A 26283-nucleotide genomic window follows, 5' to 3' on the forward strand; every position below is an offset into this window, starting at 1 on the left:
TTTATGAGGTGAGTTGAAAAATACATTTTTTTTACAGTGCAAATATTTGTAATAAAAAATAAATGTAAAGTGAGCACTGTACATTTTGTATTGTGTGTTGTGATTGAAATTCGTATATCTGAAAATGTAGTGAACATCCAAAAATATTTAAAATAAATGGTACTCTATTGTTTAAGAGCACAATTAATCACGATCAATTTTTTTAATTGTGCAATTAATCGAGATTAATTTCTTTAATCACTTGACAGCCCTAAAGAATAGAAAATTTAGTGTGTTTCAGTACGCAGTCAAAAAAAACCCTAGCTGCATTTGTGTGAATGTCATCCCCCACATCTGGAGAGGCTTTCTTTAAACATTATAAAATTAAAAAAAAGTCACCTCTTACTTTTAGCCACTGAACAGGCCTGAGCAAAAGCATAAGAAACCTCAGCCCAATGATACTTTGTGGATAAAGTTATAAATTGTAAAAAATAGGGACTTTGGCCAGAAGTGCCATCATATCCATAGCTAAAATGTACATTCTGGTAAAATTGAATAAAAATTTGCACAATATGTAAATGAACCTAATTAATTGTCCTTCAAGAGACTCAGTCCATGGGTATTTACTCTTCCAAAAATGTTGTCATATGAATCTGCAAAGTAGAATGCCTTATGTAAAAATGCTTGCACAAAATCCTGTTGATATGCCATTAACTAATCTATAAGTAAATTGGAAACTAATGTGTGGACAATTTCTAATGAAAGATTATCTGTATTTGGGAGTTTTCTACTCTAACCAGAAATTGACCTGGGGCTTTCTATCCCAAACCAGCAGGACTACTTGTGGAGGTAAATAGTCTATTTTCCCCCTGTCAGTAGTGGTTCTCTATGAGGCTTGTAAGTAGTAGGCTCATTCACTAAAGATACTTATGTTCTGTAATTTTGCCTTGGGGCGGGGGCAAATCCTACTGACTTATTCACACATGTAGTCTTATTTGCTTATGCGGAACTACTCACATAAGATGATCAGTGTACTGACCTAGCCCAGTTCTGCTTTGCTTTTAAACTAGATGAGATCAGATACAGTCAGAGTAGCACAGAAATGGCTGTTTAATGAGAAACTGTCAACTTTAAAATTACACTATAGTCTAATTTTTTCTCTAAAGTTGTAACACCTAAAATATTATAAGTGAAAGAAATTACAGGAACTGTTCTGTCGTTTATGTTTGAAAGCACTTCATGTTTTGTTATTTTCACTGTTTTCTCTGTATAGCCAGATACTATTTTTTCCCCTCCTTATATGTATCTTTCACCCACGTAAGAGGAGAGAAAAATGTATTTTTTTGAAAATTATTATAAAACTGCAAAGTTGGCAAAGGGGACTTAAACAGGTATAGTCCTTGAAATTAATTTTAATTTTTTTAAGTGATTAGATTACATTGACTAGATGTAAAGCATCCAGCAATTGTCTCAATACCAAAATTGTTGTTCCTGTATTTATTTTATCACAAGATGCACGTATACTTTTGTTATATATTATTTGAGTTTTCTTACCCTGTTAGCTTTAAAATGTTATAAACTGCACTATGGGTAACAAGTTTAAAAATTATGAAGGTTATTGCTATAGGAAAATGGTGAAGAACAATTTGACTTTACCTTTTATCCCTTTGAGTTAAAGGGCCATTGGAAAATATATATGTTCATTTTCAGGTTTGCAGTTAATTGTTTTTGAAAGGTTTTACAAATACTGTGGCTTTAGGGTCACCGCCAGCAGATGAGCATTAAGCTCTCATTATTTAAAAAAGAGAAAAAATGTATTTTGTTAAAAGTTCATAAAAAAAATTGTGTCGTAAAATAGTGAGATTTAACATATATATTTTGTGAAACTGAGTTTTTAACTTTAAGATGTGATTTTTTTCAAATTGCGTGTTGAGTACTTTAAAAGGATAGCTGAGTTAAAAAAACATTTTTTAAAAACAAATTCCCTTATTTTCAGCTGTTAGCAGCTGGAGTAAGTTAGAGCAGTCTTGGGGTTTCTCCATCTGTTCTGTGGATCCGCTCTACATAGAGCTGCAATAAAACAAAGCCACCTGTATGTACCTGATCAGCCAGACCATAGAATGTAGCCAAATAGGTGGTGAGGTATGTGTGTTTATCATATACATACATATACACACATGTTTAACTTTTTGTAATTCGTTAATACAAATAAATATATCAAAATATATGTACCAAAAACTTTAAAAAACCTAATGTCACTAAAAAATTTAATATTTTTAATGTTAAAATACTAAATTTTCTATTGATTTTTAGGGTCTCTAATGTTTTAAAAACATAAATCTGAATTTGGGGCCTAAATTGATCTGATAGCATACCTTTAAATCTGTCATGCAAGCATTCTAAAACTAACAGAGTACTTCACATGCTTTGAGCTTAGTGGTTATCATTCGATTCTAATATTTGTATTAGGCTTTAATGGTTTTGGTCCAGTCTGGCATGGTGGTGAGTTCTGGCTTTATGGGAAGGTAAGAGCATTTATCAGCTTATCACTTCATCCAATTGGGCCCGTTAGCGTTTTGGCATGTTACATTTTAAGTGATTTCAAGTAGCAGCGTTGTGCAATTTAACGAAAAATCTGACTGACTTTAAAATTATCGTACCATAGGGAATTTACATTAGATTCTATATACCTATTATCAAAACAATGCATTGTTCTGTTTTAAAAAAAAAAAACTTTCTAAAAATCCTTTTATCAATGATAGTACGTACGTACATACGTACACACACACACTCTCTCTCTCTCTCTCTCTCTCGTCGTCGTCTCTGGAACAAACATTTTTAAATAACCCACCCAAAATTAATAGGCAAACATATCTTTTTTTCTTTTGAGGGGATATTGCATAGAGTGGAGAGTAGGAATCATTTAATAGTATTTTAAAAGTAATTTAAAATCACGAGACTTCTTATAAAGTGTATGACTGACTGCAACTTGGTGTGTTGATCTTATGTCTCTCAGTATCAACCCTAATCTGGAGGGACTATGTTGAGAGGAGAGAGGATAGTTCAGTCTCTGTGTTGATTGGATCCACATCATATGTGCATGCAGTGATGGCTTAGTTGTGTATAACCAACTCGGTTCATATAATATTAGTCAAATTGTGCCATGCATGTGTACACGAGCCACCTAGTGTCTTGTCCATCATGCAATAGTGAATAATTAGCTATTAAGCCATTTTGTATCAGTTAGAACTAGGGCTGTTGATTATTTGCAGTTAATTTACGTGATTAACTCAAAAAAATTAATCGCGATTAATCGCAGCTAAACAACAGAATACCAATTGAAATTTATTAAATATTTTGGATGTTCTTCTACATTTTCATATATATTGTATTCTTTGTTGTAATTGAAATCAAAGTGTATAATATTTTTTATTACAAGTATTTGCACTGTAAAAATGTTAAACGAAATAGTATTTTTCAATTCACCTCATAGAAGCACTCTTTGTCATGAAAGTGCAACTTACAAATGTAGATTGTTGTTGTTATTACATAACTGCCATGCAAATGCCTGTTCTCACTTGCTGGTGACATTGTAAATAAGAACAGGGCAGCATTATCTCCTGTAAATGTAAACAAACTTGTTTGTCTTAGTGATTAGCTGGACAAGAAGTAGGACAGAGTGGACTTGCAAGCTCTAACATTGTACATTGTTTTATTTTTGAATGCAGTTTTTTTGTACATAATTCTACATTTGTAAGTTCAACTTTCATGATAAAGAGATTGTACTACAGTACTTGTATTAGATGAATTGAAAAATACCATTTCTTTTGTTTTTTACAGTGCATATACTTGCAATCAAAAATAAATATAAAGTGAGCACTGTACACTTCGTAGTCTTTGTTGTAATATAAATCAATATATTTGAAAATGTAGAAAGCATCCAAAATTATTTAAATATATGGTATTCTAATCGTGATTAATTTTTTCTATCTCTTGACAGCCCTAGATAAAAGGCATTACCAGTTGTTGTCTTACCAGTCACTTTTAACTTCCAGCACCTCTGTTGCTTACATCAACAAAATATGTTGGTCTCAAGCTGGTAATGGTCTTAATGAACACGTAATAGGTATGGTTATTGTGCTCCTTGGGGATCAGTTCTTCCACAGACGCCTTTATCTTCTGACTGGCCTCTTACCACCTTTCCTGATATCAGAAGAAATGTGGGAACATAGACTTGTAGGTTAATTTTCTGTCAAAACTTTCATTCCATTACTTTTGGCAAGATTTATTTTCTTGACCAAAACAGCTAAGTCAAATAACTTATATTGCTGTATCATAAGTGAACTTACATTAAAATCTAGCTTAATGCAGACTGAATATCATTAGAATACTGTTATAATAGTTTATTTATAGGCATTGTGAGACTAAAATCCCCATTCTTAAATTATCCAAAAATTATTTCATTTTTGTTCAAAATTACTGCAAGAAGATTTTTAATAAATCTGTACTACTATTCTTCCACCAGGTGGGAGCAGAGACACATTTCATAATGGAGGTGTTTGTAATATAACAAAATAACAATATGATTATACTCAGTTTTCTTTAGCAGCTTGGATTTTGATAACTGGTTTTCAAAGGGAAGAGTTCACAGTAGAAATCATTCTCCAGTCAAAAGGAGACTGCCTTTAGTAACAGCTGGCTTACTTGTAATAAAGTGATTGTTGCAATATAGAGAGCTTCTGTGTGAATACTGGCCATTCAACTGAGAATCTAAATACCCCATTAAAACTTGTAATCACTGTGGTTTTCTGATCTTATGGGAAAAGATAAGTACTAATATTGATCATTGGCTGTAAGTGCCAGAAAACATTTAAAAACTTTGGATGTGAAATACATTAAGGTGCTGGTAGGGGGGTTGTATAAGTACATACAAATGTGTGTAAAATATGAAAAGAATTTCATTTTATTGTTTTGAATTCATCCCCTTTGCCTAACTCTGCTGTGCTCCATTTCAGGTCCTGATTCTCTTCTCCCTAGGTGGACCATAACTGTATACTCATTCTGTCAAACGTTTATTTCTGTCTTGTTGTCCGAGTTCCCCAGGAAGCTCTGAAAACACCCTCCTCCTCCCATCTTGTGGTTCAAACATAGGACTAGGAATGAGGAAATGTGGGTTCTGTTTCTGACATTATCCTAGATACGTGTGTGACCTTGGTCAGATCACTTTTTTGTGCCTCAGTTTCACCAACTGTTAAATGGGGACTTAACCTCACAAGTTACCTGTGAGGTCTAACTTAAAGTTTGTAAAGTATTTGTACCTCAGATAGAAGGTGCTGTAGTAGTGCCAAAGAATAATTGCATAATCTTTTAGGACCTTTGTGATTTTAACCCTCTGCCTTCTAGAAGAACGTTCTGTAAAGCTCAAACATGCCGCTTGTTGAGTGAAGTAATGAATTTTGCTCCAAGGGCTGACACGGACACAGCTACTGCCAGCCTAGGGACACAAGACTCAGAACTAGAAATGAAGCATGGCAGAGTTAGGTCATTGGGATGCCTTGGAAATATGAAATTGAAATGTGTTTTCTTATCACACCATACCTTGTAGACACTGGTTTAATTTTAGGGTTGCTCATGATTGCGGTCCTGCTAGGACTCTTAATGTTTGCCTGTCCACCTCAATAGTATTTGCCATTGAAACTTTCGATGTTCTTCAGCTCAGGGTTATAGTTAATCATAAGGAGATGTTGTAAAATCAATATTTAGTATGTTTTTTAAAATTTAAAAATGGAATGCTAACTCTAACTAGGTAGGGTCTATTAACTTGTTTTGGATGGATAGAGGATATCCACTCTGAAAGTGTCTATTTCTTCTCTTTTACAAGTATGTTAAGCTTTGAACTTGACCTCTTATTTAAAGGATGGTATTGATTAGGGAGAATTGATAAATTTTCCAGCAATTGGATTGAAATCATAAAAAGATCCTCAAAACAACATGTTTTTAAAACATAAATTACACTTGTGTTTGAGAGTATTTGTCTAGATCAGTGGTTCTCAATTTTTTTAATGCCATGACCCTATGTTAGAACATAAAAATTGTCAGTAATCTCCCACCTATTTAGTCATAAACAAAGGGGAAGAGAGTGTTTGTAAACCCACTTCTCCCTGGCCCCATCTCCGTCAGGCTAAAGCAGAGTGTTTTTTAATTGTTTATATGTGCATGACTATATTGAAATAGCTTTTAAGTGAATCTGTATAACTGCAGGAAACAAGTTATGACAATGTGAGGTCAAATGAAATTAAACAAAATGCTTTTAAAAGTTTTTGAAAACTCATTTCCTGGAGATGTTTTAGATCTAAACATTGTTTCCCAAACCAACTTTGTGGCCACAAGAGAATCATAGAATATCAGGGTTGGAAGGGACCTCAGGAGATCATCTAGTCCAACCCCTTGCTCAAAGCAGGACCAATCCCCAATTAAATCATCCCAGCCAAGCCTGACCTTAAAAACTTCTAAGGAAGGAGATTCTATCACCTCCCTAGGTAACGCATTCCAGTGTTTCGCCACTCTCCTAGTGAAAAAGTTTTTCCTAATATCCAACCTAAACCTCCCGCACTGCAACTTGAGACCATTACTCCTTGTCCTGTCATCTTCTACCACTGAGAATAGTCTAGAACCATCCTCTTTGGAACCACCTCTCAGGTAGTTGAAAGCAGCTATCAAATCCCCTCTCATTCTTCTCTTCTGCAGACTAAACTAATCCCAGTTCCCTCAGCCTCTCCTCATAAGTCATGTGTTCCAGACCCCTAATCATTTTTGTTGCCTTTCGCTGGACTCTCTCCAATTTTTCCACATCCTTCTTGTAACGTGGGGCCCAAAACTGGACACAGTACTCCAGATGAGGCCTCACCAATGTCGAATAGAGGGGAACAATCACGTCCCTCGATCTGCTGGCAGTGCCCCTACTTATATATCCCAAAATGCCATTGGCCTTCTTGGCAACAAGGGCACACTGTTGACTCATATCCAGCTTCTCGTCCACTATCACCCCTAGGTCCTTTTCCGCAGAACTGCTGCCTAGCCATTCGGTCCCTAGTCTGTAGCGGTGCATTGGATTCTTCCGTCCTAAGTGCAGGACCCTGCACTTATCCTTGTTGAACCTCATCAGTTTTCTTTTGGCCCAATCCTCCAATTTGTCTAGGTCCCTCTGTATCCTATCCCTACCTGCCACCATATCAACGCTCTTCCTAGTTTAGTATCATCTGCAAATTTGCTGAGGGTGCAATCCACACCATCCTCCAGATCATTTATGAAGATATTGAACAAAACCGGCCCCAGGATCGACTCCTGGGGCTCTCCACTTGATACCAGCTGCCAACTAGACATGGAGCCATTGATCACTACCCATTGAGCCCGACAATCTAGCCAACTTTCTACCCACCTTATCGTCCATTCATCCAGCCCATACTTCTTTAACTTGCTGGCAAGAATACTGTGGGAGACAGTGTCAAAAGCTTTGCTAAAGTCAAGAAACAATACATCCACTGCTTTCCCTTCATCCACAGAACCAGTAATCTCATCATAGAAGGCGATTAGATTAGTCAGGCATGATCTTCCCTTGGTGAATCCATGCTGACTGTTCCTGATCACTTTCCTCTCATGTAAGTGCTTCAGGATTGATTCCTTGAGGACCTGCTCCATGATTTTTCCAGGGACTGAGATGAGGTTGACTGGCCTGTAGCTCCCGGGATCCTCCTTCCCTTTTTTAAAGATGGGCACTACATTAGCCTTTTTCCAGTCGTCCGGGACTTCCCCCGATCACCATGAGTTTTCAAAGATAATGGCCAATGGCTCTGCAATCACAGCTGCCAACTCCTTTAGCACTCTCGGATGCAACGCATCCGGCCCCATGGACTGATGATAAAGGATAGAGGATGATAAAGATCCTAGCATTACTGGTTGTTTCTTCAGTTTACATCTGACTGTAAGAAAAACAAACAAAACTTTATTTTATTTGTGGTTCTGCCACTTACCTGTTGTGTGATTTTGGGCAAGTCACTTCACCTCTTTGTGCTTTCATTTCTCCTCCCACCGTTTTGTGTCTCTCGTCTATTTAGATATGCCTGCTGTGAACATGTTAAGTCTGATCTACATTAAAAAGTTAGGTTCGACTCAGCTATGTCACTCAGGGATGTGAAAAATCCGCAACCCATAGCGATATAATTGTTCCTGTTGTACACAGCGTTTGGTTGATGGAAAAATTTTGACCTAGCTACTGCCTCTTGTGGAGGTAGATTACCTATGCTAACGGGAGAACCTCTCCCATTGGCCTAGGTAGCATCTGCTCTGAACTTCTGCAGTGTCGCAGCTGCAGCATTTCAAGTGTAAACAACTGTCAGTCTCTTGTTGTGTTTATACAGAACCTAGCACAGTGTGGCCCCGTCTCATTAGGGCCCAGATGCTACTGTAATAAAAGTAGTAATAATAATCCACTCTTGTTATAAAGGTACACTATTTCCCTAAGCTCCACATTTCATCTATCTTGTAAATGTGTTGTGGAGTGCTGTGCAGGTTCTAAACATCTCATCAGATTTTGAAACGAGCCCCACATCTAATGGTTCCTATGTAGGTTCTCAAATAAATGGCTATATTTACAAAACTGCTCATCCCCTGTTTTTCTCACTTTTGCAAATCTGATCGCCTTATTTTGAAGCCTAAATGGGAGCTGAGCAGTTTTGGAAAGGTTGCCCTAACAATGGATGGTAAGCACTTTTGAAGATCTTGGCCACATTTTTAAAACGGGACAAGAGACACAGATGGGTATTTATGTAAATCAGTGAGTTATGCTTCCTTTGTTGCTCTGAAACAGCCAGTAACTAACATACATTATGTTAACATCAGTCCGTGCTGGTGCACAAAGATATTTTGGATACAAAATTGTGTAAACTGAAACAGCTGTCAATTTCAGTTCCATTCAAACCAAGAGAGAAGTTTGCTAAATTTTCAGTAAAATTGGTTGCAGGGGATTACAACTAACGAAGATTTATATATTTTTTTTTAAAAAAAACCTATGCACACCGCAGTCTTGTCATGGTTTTTATAAGATCATAGGAGTAGGAATATTATTAAAGATTTGATATTAACCCTCACCCAAATTGGAGATAATCTTTCACTGAAAAGGATGTATCTGATATGCTGAGGAGTACTGCGGACTGCATCTTTGAGGCTGGATGTGAACACACCCTTTAATTAATATAACTTTCAGAATGAATTAATCAGAAGCCACCAACCTAAGAGATAAGGGGTTTGTGAACCTGCTCTGGAATTTGGATTAAGTGGATGGAGGGCTTTTTTTGAGTATTGGTGTGTGTGTGAGGGAAGGCAAAGGTAAAAAAAGCAAGAAAGCCAAGCAGTAGCTGGTGAGCACAGTGTGATCCTTGAGAGAGAGCTTTTGTGTCTGTTGGCTAAAGAGGATTGGAGCTGTAAGCTAAGAAACTGCTTCTTTTGTTCTTCATTCATTCCGCATTCAGAGAAGCGGGACATGTACATTACTTGCAAATAAACAAGATTGCATCTGAGAAAGTACCAGACTCCATTAATTTCTACATCCAACTGGAACATCCATAGGGTCCTAAACTTTGACTGGCTGTGTGGATCAAAAAGGGGCAACAGTACTTTAAATTTAGCCAAAAACAGGCTTTGAGGCAGAAAAATTTGTTGTTAGGAATTTAGAGGAGTGACTTGCATTGTATAGTTGAATTAACTTGGTGTTTGCTAGTTACCTTGTACATTTCTTTGATGCTAAACTTACTATTTTTAATTCTACAGAATTACTGGAGAATGTAAAATTAATACATAAACCAGTATCTTTGCAACCACGAGGGCTGATCAATAAAGGAAACTGGTGCTATATCAACGCTGTATCCTTACCTTGGGGAAATGAAATCTAATTTAAATGCATTAATTTGTATGGTATGGTAATTGTCAGTGTTATCTAGAATACACAATAGACCTGCAGCATTAGATTGACAGTGGTTCTAATTAGCTGCATTAACTGTCTGAATTATCAGTTTTGCATACAATTAAAAAATATTTGTACACTTCAGCAATGATTATTTTATGTTTCAAAAGTCCTTTCAGTTGTATACCAAAAGAAATAGTGGGTTCTTCTTTGAGGAGTGTCCCTGTGGGTGCTCCATTGCAGGTGTTGGTGCATCCCCTGCCTTTGATCGGAGAATTTCAGCAGCAGTGCTCATCTGGGTTGCGCATGCACTTTCCCTGTCTCGTGCTGCTGTCGGCACCAATCTAGTGCCATGTGACCTGACCCTCCTCAGTTCTTTCTCAACCGTCCTAGGCCTGAGATGGAGCTCCCAGCAGTGTTAAGACTGATAGCTATACTTAGAATTTAGAATAGTTTAGAGTAGTCTTTTTAGTACCCTAGTTAGGTTTACTTATCTCTTGTCCCCCATTTATATTCTTTTCCCCATTTATATATCCACTTCACTGCTGGCTCCTCCATCCTCTAGTGAGGAAGTAGATACTGAAGAGGAGTGTGCCTTCTCATCTCAGCGCTCCTCTCCCATTCAATCTACTGCAGCTCTGGGTCCACCTGTGCAATCTTAAAATTCATCAGAGGGCTGACGTTCAGGTATGGCCACCCATGGATGCCACCGGTTATGCCATTCCCCACTCAATGGCCCTACTGGGAACCCTGGATCACATAGGGGAGACAGTACTCCAGACTCCCAAGTCGATACCAGGAGAGGATTAGATCTCCCCCACCACCCTCAGTTGCTGCACCTTCAGAGTCTCCTGAGGAAAGCGTTGAAGAACAGGAGAGAGTCTGGGAACAGGATACATCACCAACATTTCTTCCTTGTCCCCAGATGAGGCCATAATGCCGCTGCCGCCTACATTTGCAGATGATCTTAAACACTTTCAAGAATTCTTTAAAAGAATCACTGATACAAATGACTGGACATTCTCCATATATCCTCCTCATCTAAAATTGCACTTCCCATAAATGACACATTCATGGAGCCAGCCAAAAACATATGGCAAATCCCAGCTATGATACTGCCCACCTGCAAGTGACTAGATAAGAAGTACTACATTCCCCTACAGGACTAGGGTTCTTATTTTCTCAGCCCACACCAAATTCAGTAGTGGTTGATGCTGTCAACCAACGAGACAGACAACAGCAACCTAGATCCACTCCATACAACAAAGAGTGGAAATGTTTGGATCTTTTTGGTTGTAGGGCGTATTCATATGCCACTCATCAGTTCTGGATTGCCAGTTATGCTGCCCTGATGGCAAAATACAACCACACAAATTATTCCAAACTTGCTGAATTTATTTACGTCATACTGGAGAATGAGACCCAGTTTAAGTCCATAATTTCAGAGGGCCAGCGCCTATCCAGAACCGCCTTTAGATGCAGCCAGTACAGCAGTGCGTTCCACGGCCACTGCCATAGTTATGTATCAAGTTTCACGACTCCACCAGACTGGCTTCCCAAGGGAGGTACAATCCACTGTCAAGGACCTCCCATTGGATGGCCAGAAGCCGTTGGTGGCAAAAACTGATGAGTCACTTCATACCCTGAAAGACTCAAGGGTGACGCTCCACTCCCTGGGTATATACACCCCCTACGTCAAAAAGAAAACTGGGTAAATACTACCCTATACAGCACGCAGGGTCTGTCCCATGCACCTCACTACAGAGGCACTATGATATGTAAAGGCAAAGACAGAAGTGTCCAAAGCATCACCAACCTCCAGCTCAATCATCGACATCCCACCAGCTCTCTGCAAAACAACAATTTTGAGGGTTTGGTTGAGGGCCTAAAAGATCTTCCCCATTCTTCTGTGCTGATGCCATCATTAACCATCCCCCATTTCGGATACCGGTTGATCCCTTTCTATCCAGCATGGCAATCCATCACTGCGGACAAATGGGTTCTGGAGATAATCCATTCAGGCTATACAATACCATTCATCTCCATCTCCTCCACCCATCCTCCCTCCTAATCCCTCTTCAGGGACCTCTCTCAAGAACACTTTCTACAGTAAGAAGTAAACCACTTCCTACATCTGGGTACTCTGGAACACATACCATCACAACACAGAAGGGGAAGGGCTTTTAGTCCCACTACTACTTAACCCAGCAAGAGAACGGAAGATGGAGGCCTAGCTTAGACTTCAGAAAACTCAGCAAATTAGTAAGGGTCCAATGGTTCAGGATGGTCACATTAGCAACAATAATACCAGCACTGGAATGGGGGGGACTGGTTTTCAGCCCTCGACTTCCAAGATGCCTATTTTCATGTAACCATATATCTCGCGCACAGGAGGTTCCTCAAGTTTACTCTGGACACAGAATGTTATCAATACAAAGTTCTGCCATTTGGCCTGTCAGCAAGACTTTGGGTTTTTGCCAAAGTGCTCGTGGTAGTGGTGGCATACCTCCACAAACTCCACAGATGGAGTGATGGTTTTTCCCTAACTGGACGATAGTGCTGTGATAGAACCGTCTGCATATCACACAGACACAGCCTAAACGGATGACTCATAATGCCATTCAGTGTCAGACTCACTACACTGGTGGACATAACCCAACAGTGTGTGCGTGGGAGTTCCTTTCACACAGACTGCACCTTCATTGATTCTCACAGGTTGGGTGGCTCGCCTACAACGTCACACAATTCAGGGCAGGTGGTTTCCTGTGTAAACACTGTTACACATAAATCTCACTTCACAGTTCGTGCTTGCATTTTCTACCATTGATGAGGAATGAGACTATATGGGTAATGATAGACAACGTTGCCTGCATTCTTAGTCACTATTACGTCTGCCAATGAGTGGCAGAGTTAGGAGCCCTCATGGCACACCCATCTTATACTATCTTGTTCAAAGATAAGGTCACCCTAAGACCTCACCCTAAATTTTTACATAAAGTGCCATTCTCTTTCCACCTGAGCCAACCAATCCATCTTCCCTCATTCTTCCCCAAACCTTATGGGAGCAAACGGGACTCAATATTACACACCCTGGATGTCACACACGCCTTAGTGTTCCACCCTGAGAGAAGCAAGACCTTCAGAAAGTCACTAAAACCTCAGTTACTGCATAAGATGAGTAACCTTCTTTTCTTTGAGGAGTGTCCCTGTGGGTGCTCCACTTCAGGTGACTGTCGAACAGTGCCCCATGGTGGATGGAAGGGGCTTTGGAGTTGTATGAGTAATTGATAATACTCTTAAGTCCTACCAATGCATCCAATCTTGAGCTCTGATCTATCGCATAGTGTTTTGTAAAGGTGTGCACGGATGCCCAGCTTTATATATGTTCATGATTGGCACGCTATTGAGAAAAGCTACTAAGATTGATAATGGCCTGGCAGAGTGGGTTCAGGTCTTCGGTGGGGGTTGTATGTCATGCTGTTGGTAGCACAGGTGAATGTATCCAGAAATCCATTTGGACAGCTTCTGCTTGGAAATGGCAGAACCTTCAGATAGTTCCGAAATTGAAATAAAAAGTTCGTTTGAGATGGTGTCCCTGTGAGTGCTCCACTACCCACCCTTCTCCTCTCTACTTCAGAGTTCAATCTGTGGACTCGGGGTGAAGAAGGAACTGAGGGTGGTCTGGTTGCATGGTTCTTGATAGGCTCCAACAATGGTGTGAGACGGGGAGAGTGCATGCGCAACTCAGACAAGTACTGCTGCTAAAATTCTCCAATCAAAGGCTCAGGGGTGCACCAACACCTGCAATTGAGCACCCACAAGGACACCATCTCGAAGAACCTCATTTACTGCACAGGGTGAGTAACCTCTTTTCAGGTGAACTAAAAAAAAAGAGAGAAATACAAGACTTACTAGTCTTCTATATCATACCCTCAAAAATATGTCTGCTTCATTCCATTCATTCATTCATGAGAAGCTATCTGTCCTAAGACATGATTAAATAGGCATACTCAGATATGAGTATTTGGTTTTATTGTTGACATGGGATTTTTTGTTCATTTATTTGGGATTTTTTCATACTGTGTGAGGCCTGACAAACAAGAGACAAATGCCATCTTGCTTTGTCTTGTGGCTTCTCTCTGCAATAGTTTTTCAGATAGGATCTTTCAGACTATCACATGTAGTTTTATATTGTTGGGAACAGTCAGAGGGAAGTTTTACAGAAGTTCTCTCCTTTTCCTAAACTATATAGCACACTTACCTTTATTTGAAATGTTAAAATTAAAAGTTAGGGCTGTCAATCACAGTTAACTCACACGATTAACTCAAAAAAATTAATTGCAATTTAAAAAATTAATTGTGATTAATCACGGTTTTAATTGTACTGTTAAACAATAGAATACCAATTGAAATGTATTAAATATTTTGGATGTTTTACTACATGTTCAAATATATTGATTTCAATTACAACACAATACAACGTGTACAGTCCTCAGTTTATATTATTTTTATTACAAATATTTGCACTGTAAAAATGATAAACGAAATAGTATTTTTTCAGTTCACCGCATACAAGTACCATAGTGCAATCTCTTTGCCGTGAAAGCACAACTTACAAATTAGTTTACGTAATTGCACTCAAAAACAAAACAATATAAAACTTTAGAGTCTGCAAGTCCACTCAGTCCTACTACTTGTTCAGCCAATTGCTAAGAGAAACAAATTTGTTTATATTTACGGGAGATATTGCTGCCTACTTCTTATTTACCATCTCACCTGAAAGTGAGAACAGATGTTCGCATGGGACTTCTGTAACTGGCATTGCAAGATATTTACATGCCAGCTCTGCTAAACATTCATATGCCTCTTCATGCTTTGGCCACCATTCCAGAGGATATGCTTCCATGCTGATGATGCATGTTAAAAAAATGTGTTAATTAAATTTGTGACTGAACTCCTTGAGGGAGAATTGTATACCTCCTGCTCTGTGTTTTACCCGCATTCTGCCATATATTTTATGTTATAGCGGTCTCGGACGATGACCCATCACCAGCATGTTGTTCGTTTTAAGAACACTTTCACTGCAGATTTAACAAAACGCAAAGAAGGTACCAATGTGAGATTTCTAAAGATAGCTATGGCACTCGACCAAAGATTTAAGAATCTGAAGTGCCTTCCAAAATCTGATTGGAATAGGGTGTGGAGCAAGGCGCTAGTGCGGAAACTACAGAACCCAAACCGCCAAAAAAGAAAATCAACCTTCTGCTGGTGACATATGAATCAGATGATGAACATGCGTGGGTCTGCACTGCTTTGGATCGTTATCGTGCAGAACCCACCATCAGCATGGATGCATGTCCTTTGGAATGCTGGTTGAAGCGTGAGGGACATAATGAATCTTTAGTGCATCAGGCACGTAAATATCTTGCAACACCGGCTACAACAGTGCCATGTGAACGCCTGTTCTCACTTTCAGGTGACATTGTAAATGAGAAGTGGGCAGCATTATCTCCCGTAAATATAAACAAACTTGTTTGTCTGAGTGATTGGATGAACAAGAAGTAGAACTAAGTGGACTTTGTTTTATTTTTGAATGCCATTATTTTTTGTACATAATTCAACATTTGTAAGTTCAACTTTCATGATAGATTGCACTACAGTACTTGTATTAAGTGAATTGTAAAATAGAGCGAGAATATTTATAATAAAAAAATATAATGTGAGCACTGTATACTTTCTATTCTGTGTTGTAATTGAAATCAATATATTTGAGAATGTGGAAAACATCCAAAAATATTTATATAAATTTATACAAATAATATTCTATTATTGTTTAACAGCGTGATTAATTGCAGTTAATTTTTTTAATCGCTTGACAGCCCTAGTTAAAATATGTGACTAGAATTAAATTATATCATGCGATATTGTAGGTTTATTTTCAAGTGACTCTTGTGAATTGAAAGTAGGAGCATTATCTTTTAACAGGATGGGGAAAATCCTTTCATTAATTTAATTGTGATTGTTGCATTGGTCCTTTGTATGCACATAAAGGATTTTACTTCCTGCACTGCACAAAGTTTGTCTTTGGATATTTAATGTATATACTATATTTTCTGAATAGCTCCTTAATACAATGGACAGACACTGCAGGCTTTGGTTGCTTGCCCTCCGATGTATCACCTAATGAAGTCAATTCCAGTGTATTCAAAATCACAGCGGCCATGCACCTCAACACCAATGATAGACAGTTTGTAAGTAATTTGTTGGAAAACCTTAGTATTTAGTTTCATAGTTTTAAATAGTTGAACACAGAGGTCTAACAAACCATTGTAGTATTGCAGTTGACGAAACTTGATACATAATTACATTCAGTAGGCTATGGGTTTTGGTTTGTTTAATGACACTTGGCTTTTGTAGTCAGCTTGTGGTTTTAATTATGGTAGACAGTGAAGGGAGGAGAGTATTTATTTAATCTTTGCTCAGGAACAGTTCAGGAACATCACTTTAGATATATCAAAGTGCAGTGAATCTGCAACAGTAGATTGTAATAAAGCTCCAAGACCTAAATTATCCATTTTTACCTTAGCAGTGACCATGTTAATTTTCACATATTTGAACCTAATATTACTCACTTTATTATAGTATGTTCTTAGCTTGATTTTGGCCTGCCAGGACCCACTTTGATCTAATATTTTAACTGATTTGCATGGAAATCGATCCTGTATTAATAAATAATATTTAGTTAACATGCTGGTGATGCCCAGTTGTTTCCTTTCTATTTCAGTGTTCGTCTCATGAACGAGTTCACTAATATGCCAGTACCTCCTAAAGCAAAACAAGGTGAGTGGGGAAAGAGTCTTCAAAATAGATTGCTAAACATCAAATGGTATAAGCTCTTTGAGGGCAGGATCCTCTCCTTATTGTGTGTTTTGGGTAGTGCCTGATATAATGGGTTTGGAGTTCATAAGCACTACTGCAATATACATAATTTTCCAAATATGACTTGTGCTGTACCTGAAAAGGATCCATCACATACATAAGGTAAGAAAGAGCATTTTTCTTTGTAATTAAGCTGTCTCATGGGTTTCATTTTATCTCAGACTAATCCATTGTATTATGCATTTACAAAAAAAATAGTTTTACTTGAGGAATTTATGTGCATTTGTTATACTATTCTGGGTTAGATAATTAATGGTAGTGTTTCTTACTACAAAAAGACACTACGGAAATGAGTCATCAGTTCCAATGATTTCCAAACAGGTGAGACATTTCTTTGGTTTGTCTTTTAGTTTTTGCCTCTGTGAAACAAATCAATCTTATGTGATTAATTTTTGGGGTCATTTTAACGACACATGGTAATTTGTCAGCATAGTTTCTGAGGCCAGATGTCTTCATTAGTTTGAACATTCAGTGTCAATAATTTTTATGGGTTTTTCCCAACCCCACAATTTGCCCGCCTGATTTTGACCTGCCTCGTTGCCAGTGGTCCCTGTTGAACAGGTTCCGGACCGGGCAAGGTCTCTGTGCAGCCAACCAGTATCGCTGGGGCCTTTGTGACAGCCTTTTGTGCAGCTGCGGTGCAACGCAGACGATGACGCACATTGTCAATGAATGCCTGCTGACTAGATTCAGCGGTGGCCTAGAAGAACTGCATCATGCCAGTGAAGATGCCATCGCTTGGCTACACAACTATGCACATGCTAGATAAATAAATGGGTTTTTCCTTAGTTGATATATAATGTAACAAGTGACCCATTAGTAATAGGAACATAAACTTAAGAATAGGTTTTTCTATGAGTACAACGTAGACACACGGAAAAAACCCAAATTCCAGAATTGTAAATTCATTCATTTTCTCATATGTTCTGGTCAGCTCCATTTGGTAAAGTGTAAGAGACTAACATCTTTTAAAATACTGACTTGGTGTTAGCTTTTTCTGGACCATCTACATATTCAAGTAGACACATGATGCTTAAGGAAAGTTGCAGAAGAAAAGGCCATATTGTAGAGATTCTTAAGAGAATCTTAGTTGGTAAAATACTATTTTAAAATCAGTTCTGGATTCCAAAACCACTTAAGATCTCTGAAGCCTGTGTAACAGGCGTAAAACAGAAAAAAGGGTATGTGGGGTACAGTTCTTAACACTGTTAGATAAAGTGCTCTAACTGGATGAAATAGTGAGAGATGCAGGTGACACTTTATGTGAATGCTGATAGTAGCTAATACAATGCTATACTAAAATATGCCTGTTTAAAAAAAATAAACACCACACACCATTTGTTAAGTTAGAGGATGAAGATGTTCTTTTTGTTTGGGCAGGTTTTGTGGAGTAAAATTAATGCATTTATGCTAGAGCGGTGAATGTTCTTATAAAGGGGGAAAATATAAGTTCTTGAAACATTTTTTGACATTGAACTTGTTAGTCATTAATACACTTTAATAGTTTCTCTGGAAAACATAAAAAATTAAATCTTAATACAGTTAGTCTTCCTTTGGTCAAACAGTTCATAACATGTCATTTGAGTATGGTTTATTTCAGCTGCTTGGTCATATAACTATTTGTTGAAGCAGTGAGTCAAGCTTTCCTCTTAATCTTTCCACTTCATGCTTTCTCAATATTGATTATTTTGATATTATGTCATTCCATTTGTCTTGCAGCTTTAGGTGATAAAATTGCGAGAGACATCCGGCCTGGAGCTGCCTTTGAACCAACATACATCTATAGGCTCCTGACGGTTATCAAGTCAAGCCTGTCAGAAAAGGTGCTGTTTAAAAATCTTTAAAGTGCGTGTCTCTAACGGTGTACATAAAGTAAATTGCATTTCAAAGCAGCCAGTATTCATAATATTATTTTTCTTAACAAAATAAAAGCCATAAAATCAGTCCTGTGTGTTTCACACAAAAACTATATTTCACAGTTAAAGTTAGTTTTTCCCTCCTAGGCTCTGAGTTCTGTCATAACTGATAGTGCTGTTTGATACAAAATACCTTGCAGATTCACTAAAGTATCTGAAAATTAAGGAGACAATGTCCTGAATCTACTTAAAATTGTAGACACCATACAGCGATATAATAATTTTAAAAATTAATCTTGTATTCAGGGCAGACAAGAAGATGCTGAAGAATATCTGGGATTTATCCTAAATGGGCTACATGAGGAAATGCTGACCCTAAAGAAACTTCTTTCCCCACACAATGAAAGTAAGCTCTTTTGTACCAAGCTGAATTCATTTTCAAATACTTATTGTAAAAATGGTTTTCTTTTTTGGAAGGGTGAAAGGAGGGAGGATGAGTTAACTCTAGGAGAGTGGTTTGAACGTGTGGGGAAGATGCCAGTTATGATATAGCTCCAGAGGGAGCTTACACAAAAGACAGAAATCTATAGCTTTTTTTTTTTTTAACAGGTTTTCATTGTGAAAATCAGTAAATAGATAGAATGGGACCATACATGCCAAATTTAATTGTGGAGAGCATTTTTTTTTTTTTTTTGGGCAAAGATACAAGGTGTTATAATGAAAGCTACTGAACAAATGAGGTGTTTCCCCAGTTAGGTTGGTCATATAGTCATATTGGACTTGATCTGATAATAAAGTAGCTTCTTGTTGAAGGTATGAACTCCCTTCCTTAGCTGCTGGCTTCTGTATTGTAAGTGTACCTAACTCAAGTGAGAGAATGATCAAAACTCCGGATGATTTACTTTAAAACAGATTTTGTCTACCAGTTATAGCTGTGGTTTCCAACTATTCACAGTATCTAAATTATGGTTTTAAAATTGCTTTTTCTACCTGATTGAGACAGTGTAGCGCAGCGGTGGACAACCTGCGGCCCAAGGGCCCGCCGCTTCCCGCAACTCCTATTGGCCGAGAACGGCGAACCGATGCCACTGGGAGCTGCGGGCGGCAGTATAAATGTAAACAAACGGTCTGGCGGCCCACCAGCGGATTACCCTGATGGGCTGCATGCGGCCCGCATGTTCACCACCACTTGTGTAGTTTATGTCAGTGACCTCTGATCAACCGTTGGTTAAGCTCTTGTTGTTTTCTGCACTGCAAGCTTCCTAGACAAAGAATTTTTAATAATTTTGTATCCATTTATAAGAGAACATATTAACTGGTTTTACTAATGCTTTGTTGCTGAAGTGCAAAAAATACAAACTGAAAACTCCACATCTTAGCCTGAAAGAACTGACAGGATTTACAGTGAACTTAAAAATGGAGCTTTGTCTTATGGCAACTGTTTTATTTTTGTGTTTGATGGTTTCCCAATTTAAAAATAAAACATTACTACTACAGTAGTACAGTCTTGTCATTATGAATTTTTTTTTTTTTAAGGTTTGGTATCCAATCTATTTAACTGGGTAAATTCTCTGTGATGTAGCACTATCATTTCATATTCTCTAGCTACATTAAGTACATAACTTTCTTTGTTTGGCACCCATACAAATATTTGCTAGACTTTGTGTGCACTGTAAAATATCCAGGTAACAACGGTGTCTTGGAGAAGCCAAGGTTTTAATTTTCCAGAACATCCCTTAACTTTCTAAAGTACAGCCGCAAAGGTTAATTATCTAAAGTTACATTGAACTTATGTGTTTTTTCATGTGTGGTTTGTATGCAGTTATGTAGATAAACTACATTCTGTTAAACACTTAAGTATTCCCAGTTGCAAAATGCTCAAGGAATGGTGCAGAATATTGTCTGAAAGTTGACTTTTCACAAGTTTTTTTTAAGTAAAATATGAAAGCCGTCTAATCTTCTGATTATTATTCCTATAAAGAGGATAAGAAACTTGAAACGACATCATATAAATTCTGAATCAAAACTTTTGATAGTGTGTTTTTAAAGCTATACCTCTCATTGCAACTCCAGACATGTCCTATAGGGACCTATTACTAATCAGTAAAGATAATTCTGTTGTTTACCAGCTCTCTCCCCCTTTTAAGGAAAAGTTGGGGATTATATTATTTGTATAAATCAATATCTACACACTTTTCTTCTTCTCCTTAAGAAATCTTTGTTTCCAATGGTCCTGAGATGCAATCTATAAACGAAGAGGAGGATCAGGATGAACAAGGAGAAGGTAGTGAGGATGAATGGGAACAAGTAGGGCCCCGCAACAAATCATCAGTTACTCGACAGGCTGACTTTGTTCAGACTCCTATTACCGATATTTTTGGTGGTCACATAAGGTATGGTACCTTTTATTAGTCTATTTTTAATACAATAAATTATACTTGTTTTGCAGCTGTGTGGAGGCATGGTCTGCATTGCCTTCCCCCATAAATTTTTCCATTGCTTTGCAACTGAGAAGATACACAGCCACCGGAGACTGCACAATTATTCCATGACCAGTTTTCTGTGGTTAAAAAAGGAAATGTGTCTAGTCCACAAAGGCTAGGGGAGCATAACATCCTAATCATGAAACAGTCTTCCAGAAGAGAGGGTTCAAAAGATTTCATGTCGTTGTGTAGGTTAGTTCCCAAAAATCAGTTCGTGATCCGTGTCACATAATAGGTGCATCTTGTGACATGTTTTACAGAGCAAAGGTTGGCTTGAAGAACAGATACCTACAACAATTGTTTATGAATAAGAAGATGAAAAAATACATATACTTTGCATATATATAGTTACTTTCATGCAAGGATCTGAAGGACTTTACAGTAATTAAATAGTTCAGGTTTAGAGATGTCTTGTGACATGCTAGCCCTTTTTATATGTGGATTAACTGAGACATAGTGAGTGTTTTGTGTAATTCACAAAGCCAGTGAGTAGAGAAAAATGGGAATAGAACTCAAAAGACGTGACTGTCAGCTAAATTCTGTCTAAGCTTTGCAGGTGTGCAGCAGCTTATTAAGTGCCGCGCAGACGCTCTAGGGTGGCAGGTGAGATGCCTCTCTCCCAGCTCTGGACCTGCCGTGGCCAGGGGGAGAGGTGCTCCTCCCCCAGACCTGCCACAGCCAGAGGAGAGGTGCCCCAGCCCAACCCCAGACCTTCCGTGGCTGGGGGGAGAGGTGCCTTTGCCGTGGCCCCAACTCAACCCTGGCCTGGTCTTGCTGTGGCCAGGGGAGAGACACCTATCCCGCGGCCCCAGCCCTGCCGCAGCAGGGAGAAGCGCCTCTCCCTCCTAGCCCAGGTGCTGCGGGGGGAGAGCTGTGGGAGTCCTCTTTCCCTGCCGTAACCTGGGGCAGCCTGCACCCAAACCCCTCAGCCCTGCTCCAGAGCCCACACCCCCAGCTGGAATCCTCACCCCCCCCAACCCTCGGCCTCACCTTGAACCCCTCCCACACACTGAGCCCCACCCCCACCACATGAATTTTGTTATGTGCACCAATATGGAGGTGATGTGTGTCACCTCACCTCCATATTGGTGCACATAACAAAAGTCATTCCACGCATCCTTGGGAAAAATTAGAGGGAACACTGACTGTCAGTTCTTTAGACAACACTGCTTCCCAGAAGCAAGAAAGACTAAGGTTATTTCTGCGCTACGGTTTATGTCAGCATAATTTATGTCACTGTGAATAAACGACCCTCCAGAGTGACGTAAATCACACCAACGTAAGCGCCGGTGTGGGTAGAGCTTGTCTGTGGGAGAGCTGCTCCGGCTGCTCATGGGGGCTGAGTAACGAAGCCAGCAGGAGAGCTTTCTCCCGTCGGCTTCGTCTCTGCATTAGCAGTGCTACCGCGGCACGGCTGTAAGCTCTCCAATGGAGCCCTAGCCTTACGCTAGGTTTTTATTAAAAAAAAAAAAAAAGTCACACCCAAAGAAATCTTTTTTGAATTCAATTATTAATTCCTGCAACAGCTTGCAGTGATGTGGGGCAAAGGCCCAGATATGAGTACAGGAAGACAAAAAGGGGATGTGAAAAAAATCGTTTAAAAGCATTATTTAAAAATAAATGGTTTAGAATATAAAGGCAGAGTAAATACTTAAAGAAAACATATTCCAAAACAACTAATGTTCGAGTATGAAGAATTATGTTTAAAATGGAGGGCGGACATTTAATTGCTAGTTTTGCACTCCTTGTGTTGCCAGGTATGCAGTCTAGAAATAAGAATAATGCTGGTTGGTTCCTTCCATATGCAAAACACTGAAATTATTCTTCAGAGATTTGAGTCAGACAGCTGGCAAATAAAAAGACGTTTTCCGTAGAATTGGCAGACAGATGTCTGTACTTACTGGAAAATTTCCCTGTTGATGGCATGTGCACATATCCTTTGTCAAATACCCTTATATATATATATATTGGAAGTGTGTATTTGTCATGGCCAGGGCAGTTTAGACCTCGGTATGATTGTTTCATAAATTAGTTAAAATGAAATTAAGGATATTGGGGGGAACACTATGTCCCCTGTTGAAATCCACAGAAAATACGAAATTTGAGGGATTACTTAAAAAGAGAATAAATTTGCACTGAGCAGCAGAACCACAACGTCCATTTCCACATCTGTTGTCTACTTTCACCCCACCCATCTCATTCTGCCTACAAACTAGGTCACACAGTAGACCGCAGAAACAGTATCCGATCTTGAGATGTTGGAAAGCTTCCTCTGCTAAGGCTGAGGGTGGAAATAGGGAGGATTTAAAGGCAAAATTGCCGGTAGTAGTCCACCAAATAAAAGCATCAGAAATAGAAAAATCAAATGGAAAAGACCGCTAAGAAAACATGGTTGAATTGGCACCATTCTGCTTAGATAGATTTTAGCCTGCCATCTACATTTGTTTAATTGATTTGTTGCATTCCTACTTAGGCATCATTTCTATAAATAATTTTTTTGTGAAGAAGAAAAAAGTAGATGGCTATAAACACTTAAACATAAATCTGTAGGTCCACATTTTCATCAGGCTTCTGATTTTGTGCATTGACAGAGTGCTTTTACATTTATAACTTGTTCAAATTTCAATTTTTCATGCAAATTTGGCGTACATGTAAGTCAGAGGCCTGGCAAAAATGTTGCTCACAAGATGCACTGACGTTTCTCTCAGATACTTTGTGATGAAGAAATCAGGTGTGTGCTTATGCATGGGAAGAGCTTTGCTTTGAAGAAATTTAAAAGCTGTTTTTTATACACTAGCTGCATCCACTTAGTATCAGTAAACACTGTTAATGCTACTACAGTAGCAAGGAAATTATGAACAACACACATTTTCAAAAGAAATTTTATGAGAAATGTCTATATCATACTATTGTTCAACTCCTTCCGATAACTTATGGTTGAAAAATCCTGTATTTTGTTTAAAATGCTGCATTTTTCCCTTGTGACTAACTTTTGCTGTAGTTTCTGCAAAAGAAAATGCTCTGTATATTAAATGTTATGCAAACCTAAAGTCCAGCAATATTGTTGCTATCAAAGGCAGTACTTTTATGTACTTTTGCAAAAATGCTATACTTGTATTTCTAATTCTGTTTTTTAAAAAAACATTTATCACTGGAAATTAAATTTTGGAATATTAGCTTTATTTTTAGATTAATCTCATCTTCTGTTTGTTGGTTTTAACTGGTTGGCGTTTGTGTACTGTACTTTGTTTGCAATATTTTGCAGTAAATTATTACATTAAATAATCAGGTTAGCGGGGGAACGGGAAGGTGTCTCAAAACAGCACAACTCTCAACAGTGGAGAATCTGTTTTTTTGAAAACATCAACCTTCACATGTGTTGAAGGTTTTGTCCTTAAATATAAGCCACGAAGGCAATGGTCACCTGAAATAAAGATGCCACTGTCTTTGGTAGAGTCCTTTCACTCTGAGGACTATACGTAGCCATATAAAGATGGATTGACCTTCTGTGGTGCTTCGGGCCTGTGCCTGAATCAGTGGAGCTGTTTTTAATACAAGCTTGCAGTGCAAGCATTAAACTTCTATGCTAATATTTAACAGACAATTCTGAGAGTTCAACAGTGTGAGTTGAATTGTAGTTTATTTTAAGACTTGCTGTATCAAAGTTTTCTGAAGGACTGTAACATGCCAAACAATAACTTATTTAGCTGTAAAGACATTACTGATTGTGCTTTTAAGTACCATCTTCAAAACAAAGGGTGATTAGATATATTTGCAACCAAGATTCAAGACAGCTGAAAATCAGTTAAAAAATCTCCTTTTGTTACAGTGTCTTTGGCAAACAATTAAACTATTATCAAACCATATATTCCAGTTTTCATATGAAGGCTGAAATGGATTTAAATTTCCAAATATAAATAGGAAGCTAGTTCTGTTACTTTAACACATAAAGATTAAAAGACTCCAGTTTTTATTCAAGACAGACCAATAAGTGAACAAAGCCTGGCTGCAAAATCTGACTGTGGGGAAAAAACAAATCGTAAAGCAATTCTGGAATATATTGTTAGAAACCATGTAAAGATTTTAAATTTTAAAATATTATGATTAGAGAACCTGAACTCAGTTAATTTTCACAGCAACATTACAAAATGACTAGATAACCGTTAGTACTTGTCAATTCTAAATATCTGTTCTAAAACATGTAATGTTTCAAAAATCCAGCATCATGATTGAGAAATTAAAATGTTAATGTTACCATTTTGAGTTTCTGCATGAGCACCATATGCTTCTCTGCAGCAACAATTAATTTCCAAACACCTTTCCCAGAACTGTCCATGTTCCACAGAAGCGAACAAAACTGAGCTATTTTGGCTCTTTTGTAGTTGTCATCATAGCGAAGATATGACATTTGCCAAGTGGAGAAGATAATGTAATTTTATTTTCAAGCTTCTATTAGACAGCTTGGGAAACAGTGTTGGAAAAACCTATATGACAGACTTGATTTTGTATTGTAGGTACTTATATCTTCAATGTAAATTTCACTTTCTGCGTAACTGTTCCCCAATGTGTGAGCTTTTTGATAAATCAAGCTGTTACTCTCTTACACTGTGGATAGAAGTAGGTGAATATACTACAAAATTTGTAAAGAAAAATGACTAATTATTTTGAAGACCCCAAACTAACAGAAGATTAGTAGATTTAAACATAATTAATTGTAAAACACAATACTTCAAAATCAGTTTCTTTTTTGCTTAGTTGTCAAAGATTCCCCCCCGCCCCATCACATTGGATGATTTAGCGGGGAGGGATAGCTCAGTGGTTTGAGCATTGGCCTGCTAAACCCAGGGTTGAGTTCAATCTTTGAGGGGGCCATTTAGAGATCTGGGGCAAAAATTGGGGATTGGTCCTGCTTAGAGCAGAGGGTTGGACTAGATGACCTCCTGAGGTTCCTTCCAACTCTGATATTTTATGATTCTATGATTCCACAGTACCCCCGGCTTTTGTTGGCATCACAGTAACCCCAACTGAAGTTCTTTAAAAGAAAAATGAAAACAGAGTGATCATATGC

The 26283-nt window shown here is 38.2% G+C and overlaps 1 protein-coding gene across 4 annotated transcripts in view; it reads left to right on the plus strand.

The window, feature by feature from the left end:
* USP10 (ubiquitin specific peptidase 10) overlaps positions 1 to 26283 on the plus strand; it is a 74608-nt gene that overhangs the window by 38337 nt on the left and 9988 nt on the right. For all 4 annotated transcript variants that reach the window (XM_073308088.2, XM_073308090.2, XM_073308089.2 and 1 more), the window contains 6 exons: positions 9805 to 9896; positions 16079 to 16188; positions 16722 to 16777; positions 18596 to 18699; positions 19039 to 19138; positions 20945 to 21125. In XM_073308088.2, the coding sequence (XP_073164189.1) occupies positions 9805 to 9896; positions 16079 to 16188; positions 16722 to 16777; positions 18596 to 18699; positions 19039 to 19138; positions 20945 to 21125 (643 nt within the window). The remainder of the gene's footprint in view (positions 1 to 9804; positions 9897 to 16078; positions 16189 to 16721; positions 16778 to 18595; positions 18700 to 19038; positions 19139 to 20944; positions 21126 to 26283) is intronic.

The sequence above is a fragment of the Lepidochelys kempii genome, chromosome 12, assembly GCF_965140285.1.
Source record: "Lepidochelys kempii isolate rLepKem1 chromosome 12, rLepKem1.hap1, whole genome shotgun sequence".
In the NCBI taxonomy this organism is placed as follows: domain Eukaryota; kingdom Metazoa; phylum Chordata; order Testudines; family Cheloniidae; genus Lepidochelys; species Lepidochelys kempii.